The sequence below is a fragment of the Pteropus alecto genome, unplaced genomic scaffold (genome assembly GCF_000325575.1).
Source record: "Pteropus alecto unplaced genomic scaffold, ASM32557v1 scaffold88, whole genome shotgun sequence".
Taxonomy (NCBI): Eukaryota; Metazoa; Chordata; class Mammalia; order Chiroptera; family Pteropodidae; genus Pteropus; species Pteropus alecto.
In genome coordinates, this window is record NW_006494611.1 from 19,826,211 (window position 1) to 19,841,881 (window position 15,671).

A 15,671-nucleotide genomic window follows, 5' to 3' on the forward strand; every position below is an offset into this window, starting at 1 on the left:
ACTGGTTATTGCCCACATCAAACCACCCAGCCACAGAAGGGGGATAGGGGAAGTGAGTAAGGTGCATGGCCTATCCTGCCCATATTTCCAACAGTTTATAGTGTAACATGAAAGAAATACCTGCATTGTGTTCCATTTTCATCTCTTATTAGTGATGTGACCTTGGGCTGGTCACTGAAGCCATGTTTGCTTCAGCTTCTGTATTGGACACCTCCTAGGATTATTGCAAAGCTTCCATGGGATAAAGGTCATGATTATGCTTTGCCTCTGTGTGAAGGATTGAGAACTCACTGGGTTATGTTCCAGACTCTTCCCTTACCTCTCGGCTGAGACCCCAAGAATGGGAAAGATGCCATCTTTTACCACAGCTGCTGGCAGGCTCTGAACTCCAGAACCAACCAGAGCCAGAGCTTCTAGGAAGAGGAAGGAGTCATGTATTGGTATTGAGCCTGCTAGGGGTCTATTGAGGTTATCTATTGCTGTATAACAAACTACCCCAAAACCTAGTGGCACACTGGAAGAACCATTTTATTGCATTCACAAAATATATTGGTCAGGAATTCAGATGCAGTAGAGATGGCTTATCTCTGCTCCGTGACATTTGGGGCTTCAGATGGGGAAACTCAAATGCTGAGGCCAGACTCAGCTGGAAGCTTCTCATTCCCATTCTTTTTCCTGACTGCATTGATTGAGATGACGCAGAGGCTAGGCTTGACTGGTACTGCAGCTCAAATCACCAATACATGGCACCTCCATGTGGCTTGGGCTTCTCACAATATGGTTCTGGGTTCTAAGAGGGAGTCTCCTGAGAACCAGGTGAAAGCTGCATAAACTTTCCTAAACTAACCTTGGAAGTCAGGCAGCACTACTTCCACATAGACTGTTGCTGCAAAGGAGCTGCTAAAGCCACACCAGATTCTAAGAGAAGAATCACAAAGTCACTCATTCACGAGAGCTTTTGGGATAGAAGTTATTAGTAATCATCTTTAGGAAATACAACTAACTGTCAGAGAATCACAGAATCTCAAACTGAAAGGGATCTTAAAGCCCATCCCTCTCCCTCCCCCATTCCCTCACTCGCCAAGAAACCTTGGACACCAACGTCAATGTCTTCTACAGTGTTCTGGCCCATGCTCACCCAGCCCCTTGGGTGTCTGCACATTATGTGGTGTCCCTTGCCCACTGGGACAGCCCATTCCACCTTGGAGCTCCTCAGATCTGTGTACATTTCCTTCTTGTGTCGAGGTGCCATCTACAACCTTTGGTTTCCTCCTTTTAATTATCACACACTCTCCGAACTGTCACCGAGAAAGGCCACATCCCTCTGTCTCACCCTAGTTCAATGGAGATTTGAAGACAGCTACCATGGATTCTGAGTCTTCTCTTCTACCAGCCTAGCATTCCAGCTCCACCAGCCCTTTCTCAGAGGTTTGGTTTGTCTGTACCCATTCCCCATCTCAGTCCTGGCCCTCAGAGACTGTGAGACTGTTGAGTGCATTCCTAATCCCTGATCCCCATTTTCCCACTGCCGGAGCTTTGGTTTCATTTGAATGGTTTCTTGTTAGCCTTATTGGTTGATCTTGATTAATGAAAAAACAGTTGGAGTAATCGTATTTCTCTTGTGAGGAGTTGTTGAGTTCTGGATGTATTCTGAGGGTGGAGCCATCCAGATATGCTGACAGAGCAGTTGTGGGCCTGGGAAACAGAAAAGTTAAGGATGACTCCAAACTGACCCAAGTACATGGGAAGACAGAGTTGGTGTTGCTGGTACATAGAAGGCAGGAGAAACAGCTATAGGAGGAGGTCAGGAGCTCACTTTTGTACAACAAAATTTTATACAGCAAATTTTTGTACAACCTTCACATTGAAGGTTGAAGCGTGTGTCAGACGGTGTTTTGGTATATCCTTGGGCACCACATCTCCTGGGTTTCATACCTTTATGCAATCTCTTCCCCTTGCATCTGGGCTGGCCCTGGGACCTGTTTGAACTCACTGAATGAAGAATAAGTGACATGGCATCTGCTCCTGGCCTGCGTCCTGGGAAGACCTGGCACCTTGGAAGCCAATTGCCATCTAAGAAATTTGCCCACACTGAGACCACCATGCCATGGAAAAGAATGGGCAACCACTTATGCCATATGGAGGAGAACAGAGACTGATGGTCTCAGCTGTGCCCGCAGCCAGCAGCTAGCACCAAATGCTTACCACAGAGTGAGGAGTTAGATCTTGCCATTATTCTAGCTGACATTATGGGAAGCCACACAGTATCAAGAGAAATAATAAATTACTGTCTCTGGTCCAAATAAAGCCACAAAAGATTTAGTGATGTCATTCTAAACTGGAGACAATTTTATCCCCAAGAAAGTAATTGGCAATGTCTGATGACATTTTTGATTGCCACCATGGCGGTTGATGTCCTACTGGCATCTAGTAGGTAGAGACTAAGGATGCCACTAAACATCCTACATCTGAACTGGAGGTACTCAACAGCTCCCAACAACAAAGAATTATCTGCATCAACATGTCAATAGTGCTGAGCCTGAGAAATCTTATCTTCATACATTTTTAAAGTAGTATAAATAATTTTGGTTTTCTAAAAGGAAATGACAATTCTAGTGAGTCTTTGTTTAATGTCATTGATAGGTTCTGCATCTTTAAGTGAAATGATGTATAATAAAACTGATTTTACCATAAAGTAATTGATATAAACAAGAGTTAAGTTCCTAGGCATCTCATCACCATTATAATGAAACAATGCTGAGAGAAACAATGTTATTGGAAGACCTGCTGTATATGAAAAGGATAGGCTTTTAAAAAGGAAGTAAATGAGGGAATAAGCTTATAAGAGCTCAGAATTCTTCAAACTTTGATGCTTTTGATTTCTATCTTTCTACTTTTTTCCAAGGTAATTGTATATCCATTACTATTATATGACCATAAAAAGCTACTAATCCTCTTTTTTGGTGGTGTGGTTTTCTCTTGCTCAACATTCAGTGACTTCTTGCTCATCCTTTAGGCGGGACTTCAGAATCCTCCATGGTGTAGCCCTTTGGAAAGTGTTAGATCTGACCTAGATGATACAACACATAATGCATAAGCCTGTACTAACATACAGGACTGCATTTTGCATACTGGATTGTTTTGTTTGTTTTTGTTTGGTTTGGTTTGTTTTTTTTTTTTTTTTTTAGAGCTCTTAGATTAGGAACCAAGTGAAAAACAAGACAAGATAAATGGGACTAAAATAGTACCATTATTACTAATAAAATCTAAGCTAGGGGCTGTAGCTTAGGTGTGAGAGCCAAATAGTCTTCATGAACTGAACCTACTATTGGGCAGGCTTGTCCTGTCACAGAAGTCCAGAGAGGGGCAGACTTTACTATGCTGGGGAGGAGATTCTTCCCCTGGCTGAGCAGCATAGAATACCAGCCCTCTGTGGGGAGCTCCCTCCCACCTAAACGATGATGAGAAACTAAGATGAGCATAGTAATTACTTCTAAACTCACCAACCATATCAGTCATGCCATCTCCTCTGATGTAGTTAAGAAAGGGGAAGAAAAAGGTCCTGAGATTTACTGATGGAGCTCCATTCACTTCAAAAGAAACATCAAGAGTGGGAAAGATGCTCCACCATTTCTGCTACAGATTGTCACTCTTCCCTTGTCAGCTTTAGCTATTACCTGTGCTATCCAATACAGTGGCTACTAGCCATGTATAAATATTTAAATGTTATTAATTAAAATTAAGAACATTTGAAAATTTAGCTTCTTCGACACTGGCCACATTTCAACTGCTCAATAGCTACGTATGGCTAGAGGCTACTATATTGGACAATGCAGCTATATAACATTGCCACCATCAAAGAAAGATCTACCTGACAGTGCTGCTATGAAATTTTTGTCTTACTCACCTTTGTATAATCAGTGCCTATAACCAGAGATACTCAGAAATGTTTGCTGAATTGATATATGAACTAGACTATTGTGATTTGTTTTCCTAATCTGCATGTCCGAAAGATCTTTTCATTCCAAAGCAGCAAGATATAAAAATGTAACATAATTATCTTGTTAAATAAATCAGTCAAAAAATATGCCTTCTATAATCCTATGTTTAAAACTTGTTACTAAGAAAATGAGTTACTTTTGAGTAAAAAAAAAAAGTAATAGATTAGGTGGTATTAATTGTCTAGATAGATAAAAAAAAGTAGACTTTTTAATGTCAATTATTAGATAAAGGTAAGAGTAGATAAAGTATTCAGAAACATGGTATTGAAGTATAAGAACAAACCATAGTCATTGGGCAGTAGATGGATATTGCAAGCAAACTTTGAAATCTGTTTCATAAGGAGTGTGCAAAGTAATATTTTCTTTTCCAAAATATGGCTCCCTTGCTAAGCTGCAGAGAAAGATGGGGCCAGATGGCACAGTTCTCATTTCCCTGTTATACCTCCTGACCCAGCAATATACTTTCTCCTACCTCTCCTTATAGAAATTACTTTTGTCTGTTGCAAGAGTAATTTTAACCCTGGGAATGAACCTAGTGACTGTATCAGAGTCAGCATACTCACACGCTGACTGTGATAATCCTCTTGCAGTTTTACTTCTCATTTGGTACTTTACAAGCTCACAGATGCTGGACCAGAATTCAGTCCATAAAATTAAGACATTCAATTTGACAGAGCCACATCTAAATTGCCGAAGCAAGGACAGTAAAGCATGAAGCAGTAACTTTAAAAGTAACTAGGGCCATCTAACCCACACTAAAAGTCAACATGGTTTCAAAAGGAAGATTTTTAGATGCAGTAATTTCTCAGGGAAAAAAAAAAAAGGCTATCATTATGGGAATAGTAAAACCAAATGAGAATGACAAATAAAATAATGCAGAAATACCAGTTTTAATTAGCAGCTCTGATGTTTTATTTTATGCTCAGTTGATGGGAGAACAGAATATTTTCATTAAACTATTAAAATGAATGAATTTAAAGATATGAAAGTAATCATCCAGAAGAAATGACATTAACAAAAGTTTTAAAAATGTGTTTGATAGAAATGATTTCTTTGTAATTATTATGTTCATTAACTATTCATTTTTAAACCATGATGGATTCCAGGCTTTGATGAAGCTCCATGAGGATCAGTTCTTCCCTCGGGAGATGATATTGGAAAAGGTTGAGTTATTTGGTAAATTTTTTCTTTTCTAATGTTTTTTTCTGCTTCTTTTTTTATTTTCAGACCCACTATGAAAATGGGGAATATATCATCAGACAAGGTGCAAGAGGGGACACGTTCTTTATCATCAGCAAAGGAAAGGTAAGCTCTGGTGGCACAAGAGGTGCAGGAGGTGAGCGTGGGGTTCTTCAGCGACCCCTGGAGGAGAATGTGTGTGAGTTTTCCAGCTGGATGAGTTTTTCCATTTTCTGTAACTGAAAGAGGAATATCTGAGAATAAATTTCCCAAAAATAATGCAGAAGGAAGAAAAAGTGTACCTTTGAAGATCAGTAGTCTTTCTGCTATAATATAATTATCCTGATGCTAGATGCCACTGATATTTCTGGATAAATAGGAAGATTTCCATAATTTAAAATTATGTAATTAAAAAGGAAAAGACTAGGATCACTTAAAAATCTTTAACAGGGAAAAAAATCTATCTAGTCATTCGGGGCAGTAACATTGCTATAATGAAACATCGGACTTTGAAATCACATGACCCAAGTTTGAATCGGGCTGTGAAACCGACTAGTTTTATCCATAGGCAAATTGTTTAACACTCTGAGGACACTAAGCATGTAAATATATCCATGTTTTATTATATCTTCATAAGGAAATATTGAATGGATACTGAAAAACTTTAAAATGATAAATTCTAGAGGAAGGAATAAATATGGGGTAGACGGGAAATGAATTTAAAGGAATCAATTTATTTCTTATATTGTTTATGAATCTATTACAATTTTTATTTAAAACTAAATAAGAAATTAAGTGAATTGGAAAATGGGAATTTTGTAGATTGATACTCTAATATTATATTGCTAAAAATACCTTTAAAAAATAAAGTCACAGTCATTTTTGTATTTAAGTATTATTTCACTATAACCTATTATTTGAACTTATTTTATTTTATCATAAATGGTCCCTAAAAAGAATTTATATGTATTAAGTATAGTAAGAGATGGGGAAGGAAATGTAGGTGGAAGGGAGTTTATATAACAGTTTTCATTTTTATAATTGTTACTTTAAAGAGGAAAATTTATTTCCTCTAATTTAACAAATATGACTGATTATGGCACCTTATGGCTCATATTAAAATAGGAAGAGATTTAAAGAACCACAGTGAACAGGATATGTAAAAGATTATAAACCTCATTGAATCATATTTTAGATAATCCTCTTTGGACTAATTTTGAATCAAGAATATGCATACGTCAATGTTTACACCAGTGACATGTCACACTAAAGTGAAGAAAATGATGCTTGTATTATACCTAGTCTTTTGACTGATATCAAAAAGCCTGGAATAGAAATAGAAGTCAGGGACCATCTTCTTAAAAGGCATCATAAAATGACATGTTCAATCACAGTCATGGTTAAAACTCTATCTTGTTTTTTTATTGTTAGAAGATAAGAACCATTAATATTTTGTAGTTTATATGTAAATTGTTAGAGCCTACCATCTACTGTTTTACTTTTTAACATTGACTAAAGAATCAGGGAAAACTGAAAATCTTCATCGATGTAAATGATTCTTTTGGTCACAGGGAGACTTTTTACCCTGATGATCTGAGTTTATTTTTTATTCCATTGCTGATTTTTTGCTACAGGGAAATAATACGTTTATCAGGTAAGATGAATTTCCGACAGGTATGTGAATACCCTATCACCACTGCAAATTCCCAGTACTGCCTGAAGGAGGCTGTGTTTCCAACTAATTTCAGCGGACACAGGTGCATTAGTGGTACTGTTTCATGAGTTTAATAATATGTCTAAATAGAAATATCTTGGAAATTATACCGAGAACAAATTTCCTTGGCAATATTTTAGAGCACCATAGGGATTCTGGGAGAGAAGTAGTAAGAATATATTAGATTTTTTTTGACATATTCAAGTTTTTTGTTTTTTTTTTAAACCAAGTGTGTTTTGTTTTAGGTATACAGATGTAAATTTGTTTTCACATGCATTTTAAAAAGTTTATAAACCTGGCAAAGATATTTTCCTCATTATCACCAAAGTGACTTTTCCATAGGAAATGTGCAACAGAGACACACAACAAGGGACTAGAGAACTGAAAATGGATTTCCCCTTGTTCAAGTCTATTTATTTAAGTGTACAACAGTTTTTATTCATTTGTAAAGCACATGAACACAAAGAGAAAAACTAAGTAAAATAAACTTAGAAATATTTGTTTTTCCCCATTAAACCTACACAAGGTGATTTTTCTAAGATTTTAAGCAGAGTATAGTGCAGGGATGTCTAGAGTTTCTGGTGCTGCTTCAAGTAGAAGCTGAATTAGTTTTCTGTACTTTAATCGGTCCATTCCAGGTGCCTGGAAACGAGAGTTTCCCCCTAACAGTGACCTCTAAAGTACCAAAAAATTCACAACTGAGCATGAAAAAAATCCCTAATTAGCTTTATGCATATGTCCCTGTAGTTGTGTAGCATCAAAAATAAGATATTTCTCTATCAATAAGTGGAACAAAAATTGAACAGGATTCATAAATAAAATTCCTGGGTTCCAATAATTCAAATGAAATTTGATTTTCTGATTCTAGTCAATGTATGTTGTATGCTATTATTAGAAAAAAAGTATAATTCAAAAATACTTGTCTATTAAATGTCATTTAAAACCACATGGCTTTACTTAGAATTAACGAGTGCTTAAGCATGTTAAACAAATTGGCTAAACGTTTGGTGTTGTTGAATATGGAAAATGTTCTCTTATGGAAATTTTATTTGTGTATTTGTATATATACATATGATTATGTACACATAACAGAGAAACATGAGAAGCATTTCCTTTTAGATAAAGAATAGTATAAAGATGTGCATTATCTTCACTTCTGTTCAGTGTAGAACTAGACTTTTCAACCATTGCAGTAAAGCGAGAAAAAGATGTAATGTTTGGAAATAAAATAATAAAACAGTAGTTATTTACAGATAGTATGATTTTAGTTTCTTTTGAGTTTGTTATGTAGAGAGATAAAATTAAAATTAGTAAGAGCTTAGCTAGATCAGCATCGTTCAGTACTTTTTGTTGATAGAATTGTTCTATATCTTCACAGCCCAGCAAAGTAGTCATTAGTTCCATTCACTATCTAAATTAAAATTAACTAACTTAAATTAAATATCCAGTTTCACAGTAGCAATAGCCACATTGCAATAGCTGAATAGCTATGTGCAGCTAATGTCCTTATTGGACATTACAAAACTAGATACTTTACTATAAATTAAATTTTGAAAAAGCTGAATCATTCAATGTAATCTACTTTATTAGTAGTCTAAAGAAGAAAAATCACATTAGCATGTCAATTGATGTAATTAAAACACTTGATATATACATCATTCATAATAGAAACTCGGCAAACTGGGATATAAAAAGTTTTCTCAAACTACGAAAGTATATCTACAAGGTACCTACAACTAACTTCACACTTAATGGTGAAAGTCAAAGGAAGCAATTAAAGAAAGCTATCAATGGAGAAAGGAAAGTCTTTCCAACAAATGGTGTTGGAACAATTGTGCATCCATAGGCAAAAAAAAGTGAATTTTGACCTCAACTTTATAACTCATATACAAATTAAATAAGAATTGATAATAAATTTTAAAATGAAATGTAAAGCTTTAAAACTTTTAGAAGAAAATCTTCACGACTTGGGGTTAGTTCAAAGTACTACCTAGATGTGATACCAAAAGCAGAACCCATAGAAGAAAAAAAATAAAAATTGGGTCCTATTGGAATTATACATGTTTCTCTGTGAAAGACACTATTAAGAGAATAAAATGACAAACTTTAAAATTGGAAAAAATATTTGAAAATCATATATCTGACAAAAGGCTTGCAGTAAGCCTATAATAAAAATATCAAAAATCAATTAAAAACTATTTTTAAAAATAGACAAAGGACTTGACTAGACAATTCAACAAAAGATATAAGGACAATAAATATGCACATGAAAAAGTTATTTAATATCAATAGTCATTAGGGAATTGCAAATTAAAACCATGAGATATCGTTGTATGCTTACTAGAATGGCGTACACACACATACACACACACAAACACACACACACACACACACACACACACAAAATGGTAAAGCCATTCTTAAAAACAATTTGGCAGTTTATAGAGTTAAATGAACATTTACCCCATGACCTACTAATTATACTTCTCAATTCATAATTGTTCCAAACTGGAAATGTCCTTCAGTGGATGAATACATAAACTGTGGTACATTCATTCAATGGAACATTACTTAGCAATAGACAAAGTGAACTTTTATGTTATACAACAGCTTGGATAACTCTCAAAGGCATTATGAGTAAAAATAGCCAATCTCAAAAGGTTAAACATTTTATCATTTCATTTACAAGAAATTCTCAAAAAGTTAAAACTAATGTGATGCTGAACAGACTAGTGGTTTCTAGGGGTAAGATTTGGGGTAGGATGTGACTATAAACACATAACATAAGGAGATTTCTTGAGATGATGGAATCATTCTACATCTGACTGTGGTGGGAGTTAGACAAATCTATACATATATTTAAATTCATAGAACTCTCTTTCAAAAGAAGAAAAAACTCAATTTTACTATATGATCATTTAAAAACTACACATATTTCTAAGCACTGGTAAAGAACAGTAAAAAATATAAATTAAAAATTTATTTTTACATTAAGTACCTAGTAATTAACAAAAATGTTCAAATTGCTTTAAAATTTTTTATATAAGAAAACTAGAATGAAGAGCAAAAGACCAAAATGGACAAAATATTTGGAAGAAAAAGAATATACTGGGGAAGGGTTACTTTAGTAGATATCAAGAATTATTATAAGGTTAAGGTAATAAAGAAAATGTGCCTCTAATTTTACTGTAAATTAGGTAAATATATCAGAATAAGAAAATAGTGAACTTATATAAAGATACATGCCTATATGGAAATTCGATTTATGGCAGATTCCAAAACAGTTGGTTATTTATAGGGAAATACATAAAATTGAATCCTGCCTGACCTGACATAATACTCAAAGGTAAATTCCAGATCTGAATATGAAGGAAAAATTAGGGGAAAAAAGACAATTGGGGGAACACTTTTATCATCTTGGGATAGGAAAGATTATTTGAAATTTATTAAGTACAAACAATAGAGGATAACATGGTTAAATGTGATTACATTAAAATTAATAACTTTGGTCAGACATCATAAAGATAGTAAAAGACAAACCACGGCTATGTGAATGAATGACAAAAGTAACAGTTCAATAGAAAAATAGGTAAAAAGCATGATCAGGAACATCTATAAAAAAGAAATAGAACTGATCTGTAAAATAATATAAAAAATTCTCTACCTCCATTAATAATCAGGAAAATGCCCCCTAACACCTACCTTCTTTTGCAAGTGTTGAGGACAATATAGTACAATATGAACTTTTATACACTCATACTGTAGGAATGTAAATTGCTGTGACCTCTTGCACCAAGAATAAGTCGATACGTAATATAATTGAAGATATATATACTTTATAACCTTGTTCTTCATTCGTAAGTATTATATTTTATAACCTTGTTCTTCATTCGTAAGTACCCATGGACAACAGAGAATGTACAAAATGTTTATAGTAGTTGTTAAGAGCACAACAAAACCAAAATAAAACTATAAAATAAACCTGAAGAAGTGCACATTTACATCTACAGATGGAATAATAAATTATATGATATTCATACAGAGGGATAATATATTAACATGGATGACTTAAATAAATCTGAAGTAAAATATTGATTAAACAAAACAAGTTGCAGAAGAATATGTGTGCCATGATATTATTTATATAGAGTTCAAAACCAGGCAATTGGTAATTTTTAGATGTATATATAAACTTTAAAAACAGGAAATTATATGATATTTATACATGGAATGAGGTGTGTGTACATGTGAGTGCATGTGCACACACACGTTAAATTAGAAATATTACAAAGAGAATCATGAATGTAAACTTTACCATATGTTTTGGGGGAGAGAGTGGGACATGTGATGGAGAGATATTCTAATTTACTGCTGTGTTACACAGAAAGTTCAATTGTCTAACCAGACTCATCAGAATTATAGATCTAACCCCCATCGAATATAACTAATGATTCAAAGAATGCAGATGCACTTTAAGGTCAGAAAAAATTCTTTCCCTGTACATATAACAAACTATCAGATACAGCTCCTAAAAGTGTTCTTCTGCATTAGGAGACATTTTGGTTTTGGAAAAACGGTACCCATTTTTGAGCAATATGTGCAAAACATTGTTTGAAAAAGTAGATGCTTTTGGGACTCTTCAGTTTTATAATCTATTAATTACACAGTTGAGAAAATGCTTTGGTTTTAGGCCTCCTCAGTTAGGTAGGAAAATGCTTACCAGTCTAACCCTTATTCTCCAGCAGGTCTGCCCCACACATCTGCAAAGTCCAGATTTATTTACAATAGACATTACTTTGTTTATAAAACCTGTTGAATCTGTACTAAAACATTTTGTTTTTGAATTGTTTTTGGTTAAACATGTTTGTCCAGCACATTCATATTTTTCATTGAAGATTTTGGTATGCAAGATTAATTTGCGTGTCCTATTTAACATATCTAATTTCTATTTTGATCCTTAATTTTAAAAATTATATATGGTTTTAAACAGTAGTTTCAAAATTTTAAGTTACAAGGTCATGCATGTCTTATAGAAAAAGTAATATATAGATAAGTTAAAAAGCATAAAAATGCACACCCTTTATTTAGCTAGAACTAAAAGTAATTAATCTTCTAAATCACATTTTATGGCAACAATAAAAAAGAAATAATAGTGATACGCAATAATTATTTTACAATAAAATGCATGAAACTTCTGAAATAAGAAGTGAAAGAAATAGAAAGGGGAAAATATGAAAAAAGCAACTGAGTTTTGGGGGCATTTATCGAGAGGATACTTTTGATAGATTTTCTCATTTAATTCACACACACACACACACACACACACACACACACACACACACACTTCTATGATAAACCTTCCAATTTTTTGACAAGGTGGCCAAGTAACATGGGTTCAAACAGACTGAATATTATCTTTAAGGCTCTATAGCTAGTCCTTTTCCACAGCATTGTCTATCATAAAGTATTTGTGGTTTCAGTGAAAGGAATAAGTGTACATGCCAAGGATAGAAAAGCTAGCTCTGTATATTTAACTTTATTCTGAACTTTTTCACAATTAAAGATGCAAATGTTCATGAGTGCTATCTTTGAATATTTAGAATGATTTATTACATATACAAAGAAAAACTATGGAAATTACAACTTTAAAGGAAATCTTTATTCTTGCTCTTTGAGCTGCTTATCTTTTCACATATGTGAATTATTCAATTAGTTTTCTCACATTTATCATATAAGCAGAAAGTGGTTTATTAACTCATTTTTTATGTCTATGTTATTGCATTTCAGTAACATTTTTTAAAGAACATTTCTCCATGGCTTACATAAATCTGTCATTTCGAATTTCTAATTGTATTTTATTAACCAAATGGCAAATGTACCATTGTATAATATATCCTATATCTAATTTTGAATTAATGATCTTATAATATATTATACCTTAGACTGTGACTTTTTGTAACAACCAAGAGGAAGGACAGAAATAGTTTTGTTAAACTGCCTTATTGAGCAGATGAGAAAACTGAAGTTCAGAAAGACAATATATCAATGTTGTCAAAGTTTGGTCTGTAGAACATTTGCATCTAACTCACCTGCATTAAACTTTTGAAATGCAGATTTAAAAGACCCATTAAATCTGAACCTCAGGAAACTTTATTTTAAATAAGAAGCCCCCCGCCCCCACACACACATTTAAGATTCATTGGGCTGGTATATTTCTATTCACATCTATAAAAGCCTCATCAGCATGCAAATGATCATCTCTGTAATATAGCTTAGTGGTAAAAACTGCATTCCCAAGGTTTTGAAACATTGTATAGAGGAGTAATCAAGTGGATCAATGGAGAATAATAATTAAATTCCCTCCACCTTGCATGGACCTTCTTAATATTTATAAAAATTCTGGTCTTTGACATGCAATCTAAATTAGAAAACCTAAAACATTATATTTTTAAATGTTTAAGTGTCTGGCATTGTCTCAAAAAATTAGTTTTTCTACTTTATTTTCCAGTCAGGTATATTTTAACTATTTAATCTTTCTGGGGAGACATAACCAATATTATGAATATCAGTAGAGCTGGAGGGAGAAGTGAATTAACACAAAGGTAAAATTTATTGCATTTATGTCTGTATCCATACAACAAAAACATTACTACTTGCCTTTTGTGGTCTATCATGTAAGTCACAAGTCCTGTATGGGGCAAGTTACACTCAGTCAGGAAGCCTTTCTGTTCAAACAATTTACAGCTATTTATTAAGTGCTTATTATAAATTGTAGATAATGCCAAAGAAATACCCATTTCCCTGAAGAGCATATTATTATTATGATTTAAAAAGACACATATATAATTATATGTTTTGAAAAAGAAATCTTGCTGAATGAAACATGTGGATCCTGAGGCCATGAGAACTAAAGTCGGTTGGTGACCTGCAGGAAAGCATCATGACAATGAGACTGGCTTTTGAGTGAAGGGTAGATTTTTCTTAAGGAAAGAGTTAGGCATGTCTTAGAGAAAGTGGGATGTACATGTAGAGGTGTATAGATATGTTCATTGCAGCAGAAAAAGTGAAAACATAAATGTACATATATAAGGAAATGAATACATAAGTATATTTATAGAGTGGAAGAAAGCAATAGATGACTATACTTATATCTAATAGCATGGGATTAATAAAATAGTCTTAAGGGAAAAATGTAGTCACAGAATAATACGTACCATATTGTGCTATTCATATATTTTAAAAACACATGCATTTAAACACATAAAAAAGGATTGGAGGAATGTTCACTAAATTTATTATAGTGGTTGCCTCATAGGAGGTAGAAAATAGGAATGGAGATGAGGATTAAGTGAAATTCAAATTTCTGAATAGTTTATTATTTCTTGAAAATAACTTGTAATTATAACAAAATATTTAGAGGTCATTTCTTGTGGTTTGCATGGGAATTTGTGACATAATGCTTTGGCTCCTTTAGTGATAAACTCATTTTTCATAAAAAATGTTTTAAAATAAGAAACAAGAAATGGAATGAACATTATTAATTAGTTATTAATTTATTTGGTTTTCCAGGATATACAGTGGATATAGACTTTCATTTTTTCTCTTCGTAGGTAAATGTCACTCGTGAAGACTCACCAAGTGAAGACCCAATCTTTCTTAGAACTTTAGGAAAAGGAGATTGGTTTGGAGAGAAAGCCTTGCAGGGGTAAGTAGATCACATGTTACACAGGTTTTGGCTGAGTACTACATAAATTCCTGTCTTAAGTATTGAGCTTCTAGCAAAATAGGCTCTTTAGTACTTATCCTAATAGCAGATATGGACCTTTGATGATCATTTTTATTTATTTCTACTGGTTTTGCAATCCATTTATATAGGCTGTGGGATTGATTGGTGGTTAAACATATGTGATAAATCATTTTTATATGAATAGGAAAATTTCTCAGCTTTACATTTCTTAACTGCAATCTCTATACTCTAAAAGAGAGAGAGAAAAATCTCTGCTAATCTTACTTTGTACAACGGTTTTACTAAGAATCATAGGAAAATAGTTGGTTGAGAATTTAGAAATCCCTAAACCTGATTATACAAATGACAGATCAGGAAGCAATAAAACCTTTCTGTGACTCATTTCTGGCTGGTTGTTGTCTTTACTGGTCATGTAATGGAGGAAGTAGACGTGAAGGTAAGGAATATCCAGATTTACTCCAGATGTGCTCTAAAGTCTGGCCTCAAGGTCACCAAAATTCCACTTGGAAACTAAGACCTCAAGAAGCAAGCACTTGAGTCGTTTTTGTTTTTATTTTCCCCATATACTGTAGAAGAAAGACTCAGTCGACTTTGTACCACCCGTCATACAGAAGGCATGACAAATATGACAAGTATATTTGGGTATTCTACTCTTGTTTTCCAATAACTAATACATCTCAATTATCAATATATATAGATAAGACTTTTCAAAGTACAGTGCTTTATGTATATAAACCAGTTGAATAACAAATAACCAATAAATGTATATTTTTGCACCAAATTCCAGGTAGAGAAGTGTCTACTAGAGAGAAGCAGCAGTGGAACATAATTTATTATTAAAATATTTTGGAAAAGTCAGTTTTACTTCCAATTCAAATTATACCTTTATTATAAAATCACATTATAAGCATTTTGCTTAAAAGTTCTATAAAGAAATAGGTTAGGGAGTTTTTATTGTTAAGCCACAATCGGATTCCAGGTCTTATTTTTTTCTTACTATTTCACAGCTACAGAAATGAAATAGAGATAT

General features: G+C 33.6%; 1 protein-coding gene across 2 annotated transcripts in view; it reads left to right on the plus strand.

The window, feature by feature from the left end:
* The window catches only part of PRKG1 (protein kinase cGMP-dependent 1), a 1,107,428-nt gene that overhangs the window by 898,358 nt on the left and 193,399 nt on the right, over positions 1-15,671 (plus strand). For both annotated transcript variants that reach the window (XM_006925986.1, XM_006925985.1), the window contains exons 6-7: positions 5,229-5,306; positions 14,505-14,599. In XM_006925986.1, the coding sequence (XP_006926048.1) occupies positions 5,229-5,306; positions 14,505-14,599 (173 nt within the window). The remainder of the gene's footprint in view (positions 1-5,228; positions 5,307-14,504; positions 14,600-15,671) is intronic.